This window comes from Hippoglossus stenolepis, chromosome 18, assembly GCF_022539355.2.
Source record: "Hippoglossus stenolepis isolate QCI-W04-F060 chromosome 18, HSTE1.2, whole genome shotgun sequence".
Taxonomy (NCBI): domain Eukaryota; kingdom Metazoa; phylum Chordata; class Actinopteri; order Pleuronectiformes; family Pleuronectidae; genus Hippoglossus; species Hippoglossus stenolepis.
The window spans coordinates 12494161-12514416 of record NC_061500.1 but is presented as its reverse complement, the minus strand read 5'-3'; the positions used below and the strand labels follow the sequence as shown (position 1 = coordinate 12514416).

The window sequence follows — 20256 nt, the reverse complement described above, 5'->3', positions numbered from 1 at the left end:
CACTTGTAGTCAAGAGGTTGAAATTGTTGCTAAATACATAAATTAAATCCGGTTAAATAAACTAAATATGTATTGTTTAAAACTATGTCACATAGTTTCCTATAAACAGTTTACTAAATGTCTGTATACTGCTTATTACCAGCATCAATAAAAAATGCTTCTCTACAAATGATTAATCTGAAAGTACCAATAGGTTTACACAGTATGACATGATATTATTTCTTGCCATTATCCACAATAACCTCCCCTGGTTCATCTAAAATACTGACAGCTTTGAAGTCTGATATATGTTCTCCCTCAGTTTTGGCCTCTGAAGTGAGAACGAGGTCTTGGTGTTAGGTTTCCAGCTGCGTTTTTGATATAGTAGTGCAGCCTTTCCTGAAGTCATGAACTTTGTAGTTTTGTTCTTTTTGCTGCTCATAACTCATATTTATCTCACTCTGTCTTCATTTGGAAGAGGAGAAGCTGCAGATACGATCTGGGGGGGGGGGAAACAAGATGATGTCACTTTATTTTTTAGCAAAAACAAGAACACGCAATAAAACTCAAAACAGCCTGTTCAAGAAACCTTCAGTGTCGTTCATCAGCGCGGATCTAAACATGTTGTAACTTCCCTCCAAATACTTCATCAACCACAGGAGAATATAGCAACTCAGCACATCTGTTCAGAGAGAAGGAGAACTTTACATGACGGATTTCTTATTTTTCTGGTCTTACACGTCTAATAATAGTCTAATAATGTGACAAATGATAATAGGCTGATATGTCTCCATGAACATTTTTTTTTCAACTGGTTTCTGTGTTATTGCATGTATGTGCATTTTCATTTTCTCATTTTCTTTCTCAAGGCTCGATAATAGTTTTTCATCCATTACTGTCAGTGGGGGTCAAGGTTAACCTAACCAGCTCTGGTTTCTCTTTTTCATCAACTTTTTATTGCATATTTGTCACGTGCAGTTTTTGTTTGTAGAGATTCAGTAACAATAATTCTTGTACTTACGATCGGTATCAGCAACTAGAAATAAAACCACTGCCCTGCAGAAAACACCCCTCAACGAAAAAAATGTTATTAGACAAACACTACCAAAAGTTCACTTAAATAACAACAACAATAATATTAATAATAATTGATTTCACAGCATTAGACTAGCAAGTTACTTTAGGATATATTATAAATAAACACATGAATAATTGAAATAAAACAAAATGGTCAAATAAAACCAAAGATTCAAATCTAATTAGTGAGGGACAGATAAGATGTCATGTAGACTGATCTGAGATTTGAACAGTCCAATGGGAGTCCAGCTGCCAGATGGGACCGAGTCGTGGTCCCTGCTTGTGAAAAAGATCATCACACACTGTCTCTGGTTTCTTCTCCAAACTGTTATTCTTTAAGTTTGGGGGAAACTATTACACAGCGGACATCATCCAGTGCCGCCCCTTTGTCCACTAGGTGGCAGTCATTTATCAGTCACGTTACAGTGTGTGCTGATCAAAGTTTACAGGCCTTTGAATGATGCACAGCAAACAGTGTGGGTGAACTCATTAAACTTTTGCAGTTCAAAGAGGAGCAGATGAAGACGATCAAAACACAATCATGAATAAAGCTTTGTGGACATTTTCCCTCAGCGTCACTTTTCTTTTTTTATGTCCTGACTTAGCGATAGCAGATCATTATTATGTATTAACATCAAAAGTGGCCTGTTTCTGTCGGTGAAATGATCAAACAAATTTGTATGCATTATTACATATACATTAACTAACAGTCAAATGCAACAAACAGTCTTTCCTGTCAACTAATGTGAAAATAACCATGCAACTATCAATATTATCAGCATGCCAACCGTCATTATATATAACGTTTAAAACAAAAAGATCACATGGAGAGGGATCCTTTAAAACTGTCCAATGCCTCCTTCATTAAACGCAACATCATTGTTGACATGTTGTCAGTTTCAGAAGAGAAGAGCTGATGTCATTATTTGCGTTTGATTAAAGAGCGGCCGATATTAAAACTCCTGCGCACATCTTCACATCAAGGTCCTGATAGAGGGGACGTGTACAAAAAAAACTTCATATATTTCTCCCCAAAATCCTCTCTGGAAGTAATTAATCACCATCATACAAGCCTTTAAAGATTTCAAATATTTGCTGAAGTGGCCCCTTGTTCCTAATTATATCTCCCTGCTCGTCCCCCTCATTATTTAGAACTATACCCACAAAGGGACGCAATGCTGAATGGGAGCTGTCACCCAGTCAGCCCCCTCCCAAAGAAAATGTTACATAGCAAATGAATGAGTGAGTTACTGTGCGGCGATAAAAGGCCTTAATGAGGTAATTTTATTAGTAGTGGCTGCCCAGAACTGTTGGACGCAGATGGAAACAAACAGAGAGGGGCAGCATAGAGAAAATTAGTGTTACCCAATTCATTAATTAATGCATTAGTGTGGGCAGCAAATTAACTGCCCCAAAAATCCTCCATTCAGTAAAGATTATGATGGAGAAAGAAAATACATTGTTGCCCTCCAACGTAATTACAAGACAGTGCAAATTCAATTCTAATGAGGCGAAAGGCATCCCCTTAACATGCATCCCCTATTTCCCCCTCTAAAAGGGGCTCGCTCTTAAGTTTAAGGAAGTCCTGAGAGTGAAGGAGACAATAATGAGAGATCGGCCCGGCCCTGAGTGCTTTATACGCTGCAAACAGGTAAAGAGGATTGAATGGCTCTCTTTCTGGGACTCCTGGGGGGCCTGTCTTCCCAGCACAACAACACTTGGCCCTGAGAAAAGGGGTCCACCGAGGAGCCGGGGGTGGGAGCGGGGGATGAATGGACCTGTGCTGCAGTGGGTCAGACTGAATGGCCACAAGTTCTTCAATGGTTGCAAACTCTGTTGTGCCGGGGGGACTCCACACATGTACACAAACACAAACACACACTCACACACACACACACACACACACACACACACACAGGAGCACACGTAGACGGCCCTAACCCCTCCACCTCTCCCTCTCATCGAGTTATCTTTACACAGGCTTTGTCTCCTCTAATTGGAGCTGATGAGGGACTAATTGGTAGCTTTTTTTACAACACCCAGTACTTAAGCGATGGCAAACCGAGGGAGGCGGCATGAGTGGAGTTAATGAGAGGCTTTGCACAAATAAAAGATTTAGTGCGGGCCCGTTTCACAGAATGGGAGAAAAAGGAAAGTTGAGGATATCCTTTGTGTCCTCGCCATCTTTCACTCATGTGCAGGTATCTGAAAAGGCGAGGGAGCGGTGGAGGGCACACATGCGGCCGCCCCGAAACGTTGAGCACTTACTTGTGCGCATAAAGGGATCTGCGCCGTATTGTTTGGGGCCCACAGTTTAGTGTGTCTGTTAATAATGAGAAAAAGGGCTGCTCCTCAAATGAATGTGGCACAGTCCTCGGTGGACAATAAGTGGCCTCTCTTGCCTGGACCACACTGGACCGTGTTGAGGCAATCAGAAGCAAAGGTCTTGGTCCCTCTGCATTGTGGAGGGCGACGTGTCCAACAAACAATACAGCAGCGAGTTATATGAAAGCATTTCTTTGTAGGTGATTGATGCAAAAATATTAATAATCAAAGTAAAAAGCTGGTCTTGGTTATAATAATTGAGGCTTGTGTGTCTCTGGTTGGGTGTCCATCCATCTATCTACATTGGTATAGTGTAGAAAAATCCACCCATGTGGCTCAGGAGATACAGCGGGTCGTCTTCTCACCAGAAGGTTGGTGGTTCAATCCCGGCAATTCCAAATTGCCCCTGACGCCTCTACTGACAATGTGTGGGTGATGTGTGATAGAGTAAGTGCTGCACAAAGATGCACTGCAGGAATGTGTGCGTGAATAGGTGGATGGCAAAATTGTACCACAAAGCAGTTTGAGTGGTCATCAGTAGAAAAGTGCAGTATAAATACAGACCATTTTACCATTACTCACTAATTTACTCCTGTCTTCCTGGATCAGTTCGAGATTTGTATCCTGGTGGCAAACTCAAGAGCACAGCAGGTTGGACCACGGGACGTTTCCCGAGCATGCCGTCATCCCAGCAGACATCTGCGTTCATGTGATAATGGTTTGCTTTGTGCCTCCAAACACCGCGAAGCAACAGGCTTCATTAACTAAGCCGACGCGTCACACCAGGAGGTGACGGGCCACTCTCCCTTTCCCCCTAATGTGACACAGGGGTAATACAAACATCTTCGAATGCCCTGTGGAGCCCCATACATCGCACAAATGTTATTTGTTTTATCCGATTAGGCCAATTCAGAGGCTCTAAAACCAAAAGACGACGTAAAACTTGCCCAAACAGAAAAGGAAAACAAGGTTCATTGATGAAAACCAGGAAATAAGTGAAAAAGCCAATTAAACTACATCGATAGATATATGTAGACAAAATAGATCTAAGAAGAAGGCTAAAGTATTATTTAAATTTTAGTTGAGACGTCATTAGTACACGCTCCAGTAATAACAGTATCGCCGAAAAAACACCAATCCACTCGCCGTCACCTCCAAGATACAGCGTCGTGTAATTCACTGGCCAAATATTTGTGCTGACTCGTGATAAACTATTCACAGTCTCAGTGACCCATTAACATCCTACAGGATCCCCCATTGTCCGCCGCTAAATGGGCCCATTAGCATCGCCATTGTCATTTAAATCCCCTGTTTCCCAACAAAGAGCGCGGTTTAACTTTCTAATGGGGGACTTCCTCGGACAAAGCGCGGAGGCCTCTAATTTCTCTGCTTCCTAAATCCACTGGAAACCTGTTGGAGTTCTTCGCGTTTCAGATGCTACACAAAAGTTAGCATCTCAGTCATAATTTCCATGTACTTCACTTAGAATCTCGTGCTTTATGATATTGTTGAGGTTTCCTATAATTCTCAGTCATTCTTTAATGTGTAATTTATCTTATCGTATATCTTATATTTTTATTTTTATTATTTTACACTAATAATTTTATTTCATTTGTATTACTTGCACTATGATGTATTACGTTTTACTGTCCTTTTGTTGTACCATTACACCTGTAAAGCACTTTGGTCAACCAAGTGGTTTTAAATGTGCTATATAACTAAAATTTACATTGACATGACATTGATTCTTTATTTTGTCTACAGTATCAAGGGTTGTTTGTGAACCGCCCATTAATTAGGTCTGATCTTCTCCCTCATATTCCCTGTTCAGATCACTATTTGGAACTAATTTGACAAAAAGCAATGATTCCTCATTCCTCACGATGTGTTTCATTATTGTGTCTCTCTAAGATCAACGTTGACACAGAAAAGAAAAAGCAATCAGCCTTGTTGATTCTGTCTTTGAGCTGATTTTAACCGTACGCCTTGGAAGCTATGTTTTCATTGGTTTTTGGTGGTTTCTTTGTTTGTTTGTCTGCGTATTAGCCAGATTACACAAAAACTACAGAACCAATCGTATTGAAACGTGCTGGAAGGCTGGGACATGGGCCAGGGAAGAATCCCTCTACTTTTGGAGAAGATTCGATAAAGGGAGTGGATCAGGGAATTTCGATTTTCACTTTCTTTAACATTGCGTTTCTCAAAGTGTTTTGTTATTTCTGAAGAAATACTGCAAAGATCTTTATAAAGAAAACAGGCATGTGTACAATGCTATGAATAATAAAACGTAGGTGGCCAATTAGCCTCGGTGGAGGTATGCACCCTCCAAGTGCCCTTCTAGTATACCTCTGATTATTTTGGTACAAAGTATTTTTTTTGTGTGATTGTTGTTCATGACTTCCAGACAGAGTAAAATCAATCTCATAGTATTATTTATGATATGATTTGCAACATATGTGTTGCATTAGAAATTGAAGAAGTAAAAGACATTCTACTCTGGAAACCTCAGCTGCTGTGTCATTGTGGTTAAATGATTTGCAAAGGTCGAGAAATAGTTCAGTGGTAAACATGTGTAAGAACAAAAAGGTGGCAAAAAAAAGAAGCAGACCAGCCCTGTTCATGTATCTCATATAAAGGAAATGCTCATGAAATGAAGCATAAAACCTTACTGTGGTAAACACCATGCAGCTCAGTCCTTGCCATTTGCTGATCATTTGCCAGAGTGGTCAAAATCCCCAGATTAGTGTCACCACAATAGCCTGTTGTTGTCCTGAGGTTGGTTCCTGAACCAGTAATCACAGCCCCTCACAGAAAGTGATGCTGCGCCTCCAGGAGGAAGCTGATTTAGAGTAAATAGAAAGTGAGTGGCACACAATTGTGTCGTTTCCCCGTCACCCACTGAGGCTTTCAGACAGCTCATGGCAGCATGAAAGCTCCTGCAGCCGACATGACTTAAGTCACCTCACCTTTCACCGACCTCATGCAGGCCCACGAGCCGCTGAGGAGCAGCAACTGAAGGACGGCCATCACCATGTGGGTTTTGTTATATTTGATGTGTTTATTGTTTGTTACATCATCGTTTCCTTCATGACTAATACAGGAGAGATGACTAATACAGGACAGATGATAGTTTTTTGGGGGGGGGGTATAGGTTTACCAGAGGTGCAGTCTGTGCAGGATGTATATGTGTTAGACGTCAGATAACATTCTTTACATAAAACTAACTTTTAGTATTGGTCCCACTGAAAGTAACAACAGACACCAACCTCATAGACTAATGCTAGAATTAAATTACCATTCATATTAGTTTATCATAATGGCATCTTTGGTCCTGATTGACGGGCAAGAATAGATTATAATAAGCCTTACTCCAACACACAAGCCATGTAGTGTACTCTCTAGTACCCCTAGTAGTTTACTGTTTATTTGAGGGGGGGCACCATGTGGTGCTGCCCTCGGTACTGTTACTTACACTGCTACGCCCCTGCTCATAGATTGTGTTGAAGAGAGAGAGAGAGAGAGGGAGGGAGAGAGAGAAGGGGGATAAGAGAGCGAAGGGGAGAGAGAGAGAGAGAGAGAGAGAGAGAGAGAGAGAGAGAGAGAGAGAGAGAGAGAGAGAGAGAGAGAGAGAGAGAAGAGAACAAGAGAGATAGAGGGGAAGAGAGGAGAGAAAGAAAGAAAGAGAGAGAATGAAGAGATAGAGAAAAGAGAGAGAGATAGAGAGAAAAGAGATTGAGAGAGAAAGAGAGCGAATGAGAATGAAGAGAGAGAGAAGAGAGAGAGACAGAGAATGAAGTGAGAAGAGAGAGGAACCGTCCAATGAGAAAACGCCCTGTTGGCCCTCCAGCCTTCCCGTCATGCCCCTCTTCTGAGCGCTACGTCAGCAGTGATACAAACATGGCGGAGTCCTCAGCGCGGCCGCCGGGCTGCACCGCTCCTGCGTTGATATTAACTTTCCTCACCACGTTATTATTCCAGCGCAGCGTCGCGGACATCGTCTCAGGTGCGTCCACGACGGAGGAGGCTCCTCACCGCCGCTTCGAGTACAAATACAGCTTCAAGGGTCCTCACCTGGCGCAGACCGACGGCAGTATCCCCTTCTGGATCCACTCGGGAAGTAAGTTTGTGTCCAGCTGTCAACACACAGCTGCTCGCCCTCCGGCTCCGACACCGACACTCTGTGTGAACGCAGTCCGCTCAGAGGCGTCACGTCGGCGGCTTGTTTTTTCCGCTATGCACCTTTCATTCTGTGGTCACAGCGGTTTTGCGTCGTTCATTCAAAACCTCGTTAGCAAACTGATTGATTTAAGCAGCCGAGCTTCACCTCAAAGTCCCTGTGACACTCACACGCGTGAACGTATAAAACCCAGGGTTTAAAACAGGACGTTAACGGTTCTGTCTCCTGCAGGAGTCTGTGCTGACACATGCATGTGAAGTATTGAACTTTCCTCCTCAGAGAACAGGCCTTTGGATTCTTGCATCACACAGCGAGTCGTCCAGCTGCTGACACGAGCGATCAATACAGAGATTACAGATACTCCCTGTAAACCAGCGTCAATGGGTCTGAGCATTATCAATGAATCTACACATTACTCTACAGTTTAAATCCCACAATCAACACATTGATAAACTACATTGATACTCAAGTGGAAACTTCTGGCAAGTCCACTTGTGAAACCACATTTAAATGCACTAGTTTCTGATCCTTATCTGCACCAAAGTGCTCACACTCATAGGTATGTGCCCCCTAAATGTGCCTGAGTTTTTTCGTCAAGACATGAATCATTTTCTGTGAAACGCCCTGTCTCACAGCATCGTGAAAACAAATTCCTGGATCCTCACCAAAGTTTAATGGGCTCAAACAAACGCTAGATGAAAACATGAACTCTTTGGCGGAGGTAAAACTTGAGAAAGCCATCCTCCCAGTCTCCTAGAGTCCACTAGATCTCCTCCTCGTTCTCCTGCCTCCTCTGTGTTGTCCCTTTAGTAAACAGTGGTTTACACAGAGGTAACAGGAAACCAGGAGGCTGACATGTACAAGGAGCCTGCAGCGGGACTCAAACCCCAACTTAAACCCCTCAGGCCACCATTACGCCCAAGTTGTTTGTTTAGTCCCATCAACAGGCCAAAACTCAAAGTTAATTCTGCCAACTGTTACATCAGGCAAGACGAGCACTTCAGCGTCATAAATGAAATACTGCCACTGGGTAAAGTTAGGAGTTTTTGCTTTAAAAGATAACTAAAGAAAATAGTACAAACTACCCTATTCAAGTTATAATTATATTAAAAAGATAAAATCAGCAAGTATTAACTAGTGGCATTAACAACTAGAATCAAAACAAGCCACATCAAGTTGCACACTCATCGATATCAGTTCCCTAAACATTCATGAATTACTCACTAGGAAATTGGTGAAAATGTTGCAATGTTTACCACCAAACTTTCGTGAGTTCTTTGCTGACCCATACCACATCCCTCCACCAGGTTTTCTTGGAAATTTGACCGGTAGTTTTTGAGTAATCTTTCCTACAAACAGACCAACAAACAGACAGGTGTAAGCACAGCACAAGTGCACAAATGTTAATGTGACTCTGAGTAAGTCTTGATTGTACAGAAAAATAATCAGAAGAAAATATCCTGTGTCTCAAGTATCTAAAGAATTTACTAGGGGAAAATAAACAAACAATACTACAAGATGGCTGAAATGGATATCAAACCCATATGCTGCTGAAGTCGCAGAAAAACATTTGACAGGGTATTGTTTCCGTAGAGAGCATCAAACTTAACGTGTCACTGAAATCCTTCTTCTCTCCTCCATCCCAGATGCTATTCCCAGTGCAGACCAGGTGCGCATCACACCGTCTCTCAGGAGCCAGAAGGGCTCCGTGTGGACGAAGAACCCCGTCATCTTCGAACACTGGGAGGCCGAGGTGACCTTCAGAGTATCTGGAAGAGGCAGGATGGGAGCGGACGGTTTGGTAAGGAGGGGGACGCTGCCGGGGAGAAAAGCTCTCTAGAGAACTTTCTTCTGTTTGACTGTTATTCTTTATGAATTAAATAAATGAAAAAGTTGTAAAACAAATGCTAATATTCCCCAGACTAAGGTCTGAAAAGTTTTGTGTTTGCATTGTTACAGAAGCTGATGCATCATCAAAATCAATCCCCAAATCTAATCTGCACGGCCCTGCAATATATCTTTAATCCACAACCTTACACCTTATCATATCCAATGTAATATTTGAAATTAATGAACTAAAACACTAAAGAAACTAAACCTTACCATACATTTACCATGCTGAAAAATACAGTTAGCTTGTAATTGGAGCTGAGTATAAGATCTACTGTATAAAGCACCTGCTGCCTCGCAGACTCTAAATGTCAAGTATGGAAAAACCTGTATCTGAAGCGAAGGTGCACTCCCTGTTTCAGGAGGCGTGTCTTGCCCACAGGGGGAAATGACAAGCGTCTCCACACCTGGGGAAAACAACAGTTTTTATTTGCAGTATTTAAGCCAAACTGCACTGATGAGAAGAAATGACTGTTGTTCACAGACAGGAACATGACAGGTGATGCAGGAGTTGGATTGTGCTTCCAAGTTATCTCTGCAGAAATTAAAGACAATCTAATATTATTATAAATATAATCTTATATTGATCAGAACATTATTCAACATCATAAGACAACACAATGAAGTTAGAAAATGTATAATGACGTCATAATGGAAATGGAATTATTGAAATTTGATAAACAGTAAAGCCCAGCTGTAATCTGGCATTATTAAATGAATAAACAAAGCATAGCCTGATTGGGGTATATATATACACACATGTAGCGTATATACAGCGTGCACACAGGGTACCACTTTTTAATCTTTTGTTTTACAAATGTCAGTGAAACAATTATTTAAGTTAAGTATGTGTGCTATTTTCTTTTGTGTTGACAGGCTGTGTGGTTCACAAAATCACAAGGCCTCGACGGCCCAGTGTACGGAGCTGCCGACAACTGGAACGGACTTGGAATTTTCTTTGACTCTTTTGACAACGATGGAAAGGTCAGTGTCAGCTTTACACTTCCAAAAATTCTGTAGGCTGCTTGCACACTACTACGTTTTAGTTTGAAAACACATCACTGTTGCTACGTTCACGCCTGCCGTCCACACTTCTCTGGAGTTTTCAAGTGCTTTAAACAATCAATGGCACAGTTGCAGTGACTGGGCACAAGACGGAGATCGTTACTCATTTGGAGCTTGTGTGGGTGGACAGAAGTCAGTTTCGCCATTTTACAGTTAAAACATATTTACATATCATTTGCTTTCTGTTCCTGAATGAGTTTCATGTGGAGCTTTGTAAACAGTACCTGAGCAGACTCGCAGCTAACACAGATTCAGTCTTTTTTCTTTGCAACCAGTTAAAAAATCTGACGTAGACGACATCCACTCAGGTTTGATTGTTAACTGCTGTAGTCAAATAGGAAGTGTGTTGAAGATAAAAATATATCTGTTGATCACTGTCGTGTAAAACAAGTCATTTACCGTCACATTTGAGAAGTGTTTATCTGTGCTCAGGTACCAGTTTGATATTTTGCCATGAGATTACCTAAAATACATTTACTTGATGTGAAGGATTAATGCATCTCCTTGTCGTCTCATCCTCATTCCAGAAAAATAACCCGTCCATAATTGTTGTGGGAAACAATGGCAACCTTGTTTATGACCACCAAAAGTAAGTAAACAGTTCTCTCGCTTAGATCTGATGTCATCACCAACTCAAATTTTTTAACAACTTAAAGAAGATTAGGAAATATGATTATATTTGCTTGGAAAGTAAATAATCCTCCATTTTTCCTAATCTCCCCAGAGCCAGTGAAAGCTTTAAATCACTCTTTCAATTCCAGTTTGTCTTAGAGTTCACAGTGTTTTCCAAACTGAGTGTTTACAAAAACAGACATTAATTTGTATTCACTTATATATTAAAGGTTCATACCCCTACATCCTACTGTGCTTTTCCCAACTCATGACGATGTGGAGCCTTGTTTTAGTTCTATTTTTGTCTAACAATGTTGTGTTCATCTGGCAGTGACGGCACCACACAAGCCCTCGGCACATGTTTACGAGACTTCCGCAACAAACCATATCCTGTCCGAGCCAAAATAATATACTACAAGAAGACACTGACGGTAGGAAGCATCACAGACACACGGCCCTATGGCACATGCTGAGAATCAGTTATATACAGTATATTATATATATATATATATATATATATAACGATCAGCTGATGATCATCTTACAGACATATCGGTGTCTGCTTTAAGGTTTGCCAAAATGAAACTTCTTTTACAAAATAAACAATGCAGAAAAACTGTGCATTTATTTACATTGTATGTAAAAAAAAAAATCCACGGTCTATATATTAGGTCGTATTTGTGTTTTCTTTTAAAATAGTTATTTATCACTAAGTATATGTTTATAGTGTAAAAAATCTAAATTACAGAAAAAAAAAAATATTTTTTTGTAGTGAGGGTTTGATAATGACATCTTAGAAGTTAAAGAAAAAAATATATAGACAGATATAACATATTGATCTATCAGTACAGTCAACAGTATTTTTATCAGCTGCAGTATCGTTCTTTTTCCTCCTCAGGTGATGATTAACAACGGTTTCACTCCAGACAAAGAGGACTATGAGTTCTGCACAAAGATTGACAACATGGTCATTCCCCCTGAGGGCTTCTTTGGCATTTCAGCCGCCACCGGTGGTTTAGCAGGTACTACTCTAAAAATAAATCAAAAAGAATCAGGGTATTTCCCCACCATAACCGTATCCTCATTATTTCTTTCAAAGTAAAAGTAGTGTGATATTTCTCCATTATTAAAGTTTTTATACCCTCACAGCCTAATTATTTTGGGATGATGAGCCACATTATTACTGTTATTACTGCCATTTTCTGCCCTATTGAGATATTACTCATGTTTTTGACTCACTATTACCCTGTTGTAGAAAACTAACCTTAACATGACTATGGTAAAATCAGTTTATTACTCTGTATTCACCAGGTTTTTCCCAAGATACTACTTACTCGTTATTACTATGCTGTATTTTCAGTAAGCTTCTCTGTTGTCATTTTCTAATTCAGAATTTCTTTCCTCCCTCAGATGACCATGATGTCTTGTCCTTCTTGTTATTCAGACTCACAGAACCAGGCCAGCAACCGGTAACTACATTTTCCTAGATCTCCTCATTCTCTCCCAGTCCAGTGTGCAACTTACTTTTCAGTAGCTGTGTGTGTCTCTGTGTGCGCATGCTCGCATGTGCACAATATAGCCTAAGCTTGGCCTCTATTGAGCTCAGAGTGGGCTTTTTTTTTGTCTTCTCCATTGAAGCCCCCACCTGAATCTGAGATTCCTAAAGAAGAGAAGGACAAGTACCAGGAGGAATTTCAGAACTTCCAGCAAGAGCTTGACAAAAAGAAAGAGGAGTTTCAGAAAGAGCACCCAGACGTCCAAGGAGAGCCAAGTTAGTGTTCTGAAATCATACGGCCCAATTAATTATGTTAAAGGCACAGGGTAAAATATCATTAAGAGTAAAATTCTATTATTTCTTTTCTCTTTCTCTTTTTCTATATTAAAGGAACAAACTCAATTAAAATTTGGAAAAATACAAATTTCCGAATCATAATTTACTTAAAAACATGAGCATGTCCAAATTGCCCCATAAAAGGTTTGTTGATTTCATTTCAAATGATCTTGTTCTCCTCTTCAGTTGAGGACCTGTACGAGAGCGTGAATGACCGGGAGATCCGGCAGGTGTTTGAAGGCCAGAACCGGATCCATCTGGAGATCAAACAGCTCCACCGGCAGCTCGCCATGATCCTGGACGAGCAGCGCAGATACGTCTCCGTTATCACCGATGAGGTCACCAAAAAGGGGGCGAACGTCGAGTCGGGACAGGTGAGCCTTTTATTGCCCAAATTTTTTACACCAGATCCACACAGTGAAAGTCAGTTCAGGATTATAAAAAAAACACTTAATTTCATCTAGAATTCTCCTTTTCACACAAATGAAAATGTAGAAATCCACATTTTTCTGCAAACCCGAGATTAATTTCTTATCACTGTTAATCTAGAAGTGTAAACCTGCTTAAACAGTGAAATAAAACTTTAAAAGCAAATGGACATTTAACATTCACTTCAGTGACGTAATTGTGTTTTCCTTCCAATAAACTGTTTTTATGACAGGTTAGCAAAACTTATAAACCTGTTTTTATGACAACTTTTATCAAATGTCAACATTGACGTGTTTGATCACGCTGTGCTGTATTTGTCTTCTAGGTCGATTCTGCCAATTCTCAGTTGAGCACCGTCTTGTCTACCCAGCAGGAGGTTCTCAGAAACCTGAACGAGTTGAAGTAAGTAACAACAGCATCCATTGTTGCGGATTTTCGGTCCTAAAAAACGAGCTGTTGTTTGTGCAACCGCAGATGAAGAGAGCAGTCTGTGATACTCCAGAAAAACAAGGGAAATCCTGCCGGTAATTCCCTGAAATCATATTTAATCTCAGGATGCCGTGGCTGCAACATCGCAGGTGTCTGCCTGCCTGATAATCCAGCCACAGACACGGCTTCCTCCACACTCAGTCCGCTTGTGTCCGGTCTCTGCTTGTGTTGTTGACAAGGTAAAAATACAATGATTAATTTAATTTAAGAATACATTTTTAAAATCCTGACTGATTTTGAAATCGGGTGAACATGAGGAGAATCTTCACAGATATTCTTCTCTATCATCTTAAACATGGCCACTCCACAAGATAAGAAAATAACGGCACATCACCCAAAACAGGATGGGGAAGAGTTGCTGTAATGTAAATAGAGAAAGCAGAAGGCGAAATGAGTCTGGATGAAAAAATGGATGGAGAGACACGGTCACTCTTATCTATTCTTTAGGTTAGATTTGAACTGTCGTTAAAATATCTGTCAACAGTAGCATGCTAGCTGAAGTTAGCCTCAGACTGTTAACCATTGTTCGTCCGCACCATCAGCTGCTGAGTGGTTTCACCGTACAAATAATCCTCCTGATTTTAAATCATAAATATGTTTGATAATTATCGGTGCTGCCCAGATGATTCTGTGGGCAGCTCGGGAGGTTTAAGAACGGCTCTGTAACCCATCACACCACCCGACGATCTGGACCAAACATCGGTATCGAGCTCAGGTTCCACACCAGATTTCTCCAGCGATTCTCTGGGTTGTTCGAATCAGGGTCATATCGGCCTGGAACTCCTTTAGTCTGATCCCAGATAAAGAAAGTCATTTATTTAAAATATATTATTCCACATAATAAGAATCCTGTCATTGCTGAGGCACAGTGTGATAGGTACAGTAAAGCCCAGCTGTAATCTTCTCCTTCAACTGTAAAAAACGCTCTCCTTATCACTCTCAGATCACAGCCTGCACAGATTTTAATGCCAAGATAATACAGCTTAAGAGATTTTATGATGGTGTGCCTTCCACAGCAGAGACTCAGATGACTGTTTGATTTTGGTACTTACCGTGAGTAAGCCTGATTAGGTATAGAGAATGTAATTTTTTGATGTGGAGCGTTTTTATTTTGTCAATAACATATTTGTGCTTTTGTACGGCTCGTGTAAGGTGCTTGTGGGCTTAGTCATTGTGAGCACGCAAGAGATTTAAAAAAAGAATAAAAAGAAGAAGTAGTCATCTTCAAAACCAAAGATTAGTGAGTGGATTTTAATCATTATTTTCCTTAGTTTCCCTAAATAAAATATTCAGCTAGTTGTTTAATTATAGCTTCACTTTTAGCTCAGCTTGTAATTGTTGAGAAAATTTAAATGTTTTTTATTTTCCTCTTCAAATTGTGCCCTTTCAAAAATCAACAGTGTTAATTTATTCAGTAAATGACCTGTCGCGGCCATTTCTTAATTTTAACCCACCATCTGCATGAAGAATTAATCAGAATCACAAGATATTAAAGATTTTATTTCATGTAACATTAATCTCTTAGTCTCATGTATCATAAAAGAACCAAGCTGTTTATATGCCCTAAATCCAACAGGACATTCATCCTCAATTGACTCTGCATACATGATTTTCTTTATTTCATCGCTGACCCATAACTCACATGGACTCTGACTTGTCTCATATATTTAATTCCACACAGACGCCTCTATAAGTGAATTATATCCTATAGACGGCAGGGAAAGACGGAGTTTCTCTAACGATTTAATTTCCAGAAAGCACATTATCAGAGTGGTCATTGGAAGAGGAGCTGAATGAGCTGATTGACACGTTAAATAAGTTCAGACCTGCGGCAAAAAGGCGGCAGCTGCTTCATTTTGTGCGCTAATGTGAGCGACTGATCTGTATTACCTTGTAGATTAAGCTCTCAGTTTATCCTGACCCGTCTTTTTAAACACCCAAGTTGATGATAGGACTTCATCCGAGACTCCAAGGAGGGCTTTCCGCTCATAAATGGGTCAGTTGTGGTAAATAAAGATTAGATGTCGGCTTTAATAAATGCTCACTTACTTTCTCAAGGGAGATTTTTGTTTGTCCTCTCCCCCTTCTCTATGTGAAACAAATTAGATTTTGTTAATATGTCATCCCTAGCCGTCCTCTCAGACCGCAGCCATGTGGCCGAGCAAGAAAAGGCCACATCTTAGCACCATTTTTGTCCTTATCAGATTAGTCGTCTTTAAATACATCTGTCATACACAGCAAAACACAGTTTCCTTCCAATTGATTTCTTGTCACAATCAGGACTTACGCTGCTGGAATTCCTTTCATTTGTCAAGTCACTTTTTTTTTCTTTGTAATCGTCTTAGATGTGTTTAAGATGATAAAGGAAACTTATTGCTTCCTCCCTGTAAGTAATCAGCCTTGAGAAATTTCATTTTGTTGAGAGATATGATCCCAGCTTAGACATTTTCATTCTCTCCTCAGAATGGTTTATTTTGCATTTTAACCTCATTTACTTCTGAAATTGAAAGTAAAGACACAGATGTACAGAGGACTGGGGGCAGCAGTGAGGTCCTGATTCACGGACATTTGACAATTAGTAACTTAAAAAAATACGAGAATCAGGCCGAGACAGTTGCAGTGACACAAAACAATAACAAAATATTATCTTTCCAGAATGTTGGCTCTGCTCCTGATTCATAACAGGCCACCGTTTTAGTATAGAAAAATTATTACTTGTTTTTCTTGACCATAAACATAACAGGATGTGTATATCCTATTATCCGATATTTGCATTAACTTTTAACCCTATTCACTTAACCCTATTTAACATGTATGCCATCTAGATTCTATATGGCATATACCAAATTGTATATGCTCTTGATTGCATAAACTATACTCTATACACTCAAAATGCCGTATTGTATTTGCTCTAAGTATACAACATCATATTGTATACGCAATAAATGGCATATACCATACTGAAAACGCCCTAGATGGGTTTAGCATCATGACGAGAGTCTGGATTACATATTCCAGATAGTGTTCCTCTGTGGTTTTTTTATTAACCTCCTGTACTTGTAATCTGTTGTAAGAACATGTTTTTATAAGGGATTAATTTAGCAATCATGACCTCTTTTATCAGATGGTAATTTTCTGTTTTTCAAACTTTGAGAATATGCAGCCTCTTGTGAATAGGGATTAAAAGATTAATTTTTGGACTATTTGTATGATGGTAAATAAATGATACCACACAGCATATTACTGTACGTTCTGTTTCCAAACATGAAATCACTCAACGCATGTATCAGACTGTGAAAGGTAAACAGACTAGACTGTATTGTTGACATGTTTATTGGGTTTTCAAAGGCTGTGGGACTGAAGATTTATCTGAAACAGTCATAGTGTTCGTCTACAGGGACTGTGATCACTTTGTGTGTCCTCTCCTCGTCTCCGCAGAAGCTCCTTCCACGAGTCGCTGAAACAGATCGGCTCGGCCCAGCACCAGGGAAACGCAGCTGGTATCGGAACATATGAGACCATTCAGCACTTCAACGAAATCAAGGAACACCTGCACACGGTCAAAAGAGACGTGGATCACCTGGTGCAGCGCAGTGCTCAGGTACAGATCAGAGTCTGGACTCACTGACATTTCAGCTACTTGCAGACATGCACTGAACTCCCGAATTTTTCCTGGAATTTTCCAGAGCTGCTGAAAGTGAGAATGCCAAAATCTTTGAGTCATTTTCTCCAGACCTGCACACAAACTTGTCCTGCTAGTCCCCAGTAGAATGTCGGGAACGTTTTTAAGTGAGCCCATGTGAGAACACGGCAGGAGAATGTCCAGAAGCTTCACAGAGAGGGAGTGGGTGTGTTGATGACGTTTCCAACAGCGACTGACGCAAAAATGCAAAAAATTTAACAAAACAAAAAGAATGCAAATATCTGTAAGGTGACATACACGTAGAAGACGCAGACAAAGATCTCTGAGAACTTAGAAAGACATTGAGATACGAGAGTGTTTGGGGATAAGGACCGACGCTGGTGTCGATGTGCTGTAAACAGAAACATCAGCAGATTTCCACAGCAAATTTGATAAATCGCTTCCTTCTACCCAAACACCACTCTTTTGCCTGAATGATGTTTTCCTGTTGTTGCGAAGCGTCTGACTCGGCAACCTCCTGCTGCATTCTTCATTTGTGAAAGGCAAACTCCGGAAAATGCCCAGACACATTTTTCAGACACTTTTTAGATGAGTTCCTGTCTAAAAAGTACTAAGGCAGTTAGAAGAGTTCACTCTACTGAATCCTGATCTTATTCTGTGTGTTTCCACCTTCAGAATCCAGCTGAGAAGATTGTAAAGTGCCCTGACCTGCCTCCTATGCCTTCCTGCTTATCCACCATTCATTTTATAATCTTCATCATCATCCAATCAGTCCTGTTCTTCTGCTACATCATGTACAAGTAAGACACTTTAATTTTTTTTGTTCCTTTCTGTGTGCTTAAAAGATCGATGGCTTTTTAATGAATTCTCTGTTTCTCCTTTTCCCTCTCGTAGAAGTCAACAAGAAGCTGCAGCAAAGAAATTCTTTTGATGAAATTCTGAAATGAAAGTGTGTAAATGAGGGAATGTCCATTTTGGTAATTTTTTTTGGTTTAAATATTTTCAGATTGTAAGTTATTTTACTTGAAAAGAATAGTTTTGTCGATGGAGTTTATTTTAATTAATTGCAGATTTTTAATTTGATCAATCATTGTGTATAAATGCTAGTGTGAGACTTCCATCATGATGCTATAACTTCCTTGCAGTATTTCTGATCAGTCAGATCCGTAGATTTTGTTTTGAAAAGCTGAATCTGCCACAGTCCCATTCCACGAAACCAACCCGAAAACAGACGAAATCAACCTGTGTTTTGACTTGTGCAATTTTGTATAAAAGACTGCTGAACACTTGGTGAACAAAACTCAAAGAGCCGATGTCTGCTTCTGTTTTTCTGTTTTGATCGAGTCAGACGTGTCAGAATCCGACATATCCTCCACCTGAACAATTTACATTACACTGCTGCATAATAACACAAGAACAAAGCTTTTATTAACTTTTTACACTTATGGATTCTTTCTAAAAGGAGTTGTAGTTTACATATAACTATATAAACACAGGAATCAGTGGCTCAATGGGGCTGAACTTAGTCACAGCTGTCTTGCAAATTAGAAAATCTTTAGTCTTATCAGTTCGGTATTTAAACTACTGGACATTTGAAATTTTAACCCTTTGGTGGTTTTACATGAAAAGTTTAGTGTCACTAATCATAAAAAAAGAAACCATCATCTGATAGTTATAAATATCCAAATGACCACATTTTATGACAATGAATTTAATAGTGGTTGATTCATTTCACTGAAGACCGAAGTCACAGGTTAACCTTCCAGATTAACCATCTGAGGCCAGATAGTTACATTATTTACCTTTTTATTATTATTTATTCATTATTTACGGTGGGTTTTCTGTTTTACATTTGTCTTTTTTTATGTCAAAATGGCTGCTCTGGAAAAAAAGTCCATTAGAATTTATTGACATTGATTTCATCTATAAAATAACCTGCAGAAAATGGAATATATACGATAAATAATGCAAGTATGTGTTTTTCAAGGAAAAGAAAGATGTGCAGCAAACTGCAACAGTGTTTGCATAATCCCTGATTAGAGTTCAGGTTTCCTATCGATGCAAATGTAATTCAGTATTTTTGTTGAAACATCGACAAATATTAGCTGTATAAAGACATTCGTAGTCATCATATGTCATATGTCTATATACAGCTAATATTTGTTGATGTTTAATTCTGCTCCAAAATCATGGAGCGAGCAACATTCAGAGAAATGTTGTAGTTGTTGCTGCACATCTTTCTTTTCCTTGAAAAAAACATGCATTATATATCGTGCATTCTATATTCTGCAGGTTATTTCATAGATGTAGATGAAGTCAATGGAGCAAATGGTAAAGGAGATCTTTGCATCCTTAATCTCTTTCACACTAAACCTACAGTATTTTCATGATATATTGTGAGGTGTCCTTGGATGTCTAGAGAGGCCCTTGTTGATTTCCACAACATTGCAGTGTTGATCAGTAGCTAAGTGATCTTGCAGTAAAGAATGAACGTGTGATTACACTTGAGCAGAAATCCAGAAATCACAGGACACATCTGATGGCACATTTCTGAAACGTTTGACAGAACTAGTGAGGTAACCAAAATAAAATGGAGAAATGAAGCCTGAGCAATATCTCCTCCTGTCAATCATCTTCCCACGGAACAATAGCACGGCATGATGGGAGGTTCCAGTGCGGATAAACATGACTGTAATCCCGCTTCTCTCTCTCTCTCTCTCTCTCTCTCCACTCTGCTTG

At 39.9% G+C, this 20256-nt stretch overlaps 1 protein-coding gene across 1 annotated transcript; it reads left to right on the top strand.

Moving 5' to 3' along the window:
- Nucleotides 1-7238: 7238 nt before the first annotated feature.
- On the top strand, nucleotides 7239-18823 carry lman1 (lectin, mannose-binding, 1). The gene is made up of 13 exons (XM_035141367.2): nucleotides 7239-7498; nucleotides 9205-9359; nucleotides 10325-10432; nucleotides 11041-11102; nucleotides 11457-11556; nucleotides 12024-12147; nucleotides 12536-12594; nucleotides 12764-12896; nucleotides 13143-13330; nucleotides 13711-13787; nucleotides 17313-17475; nucleotides 18193-18317; nucleotides 18412-18823. The coding sequence occupies exons 1-13, from the start codon at nucleotides 7279-7281 to the stop codon at nucleotides 18446-18448; spliced, it is 1551 nt and encodes a 516-aa protein (XP_034997258.2). The 5' UTR covers nucleotides 7239-7278; the 3' UTR covers nucleotides 18449-18823.
- The last annotated feature ends 1433 nt before the right edge of the window (nucleotides 18824-20256 follow it).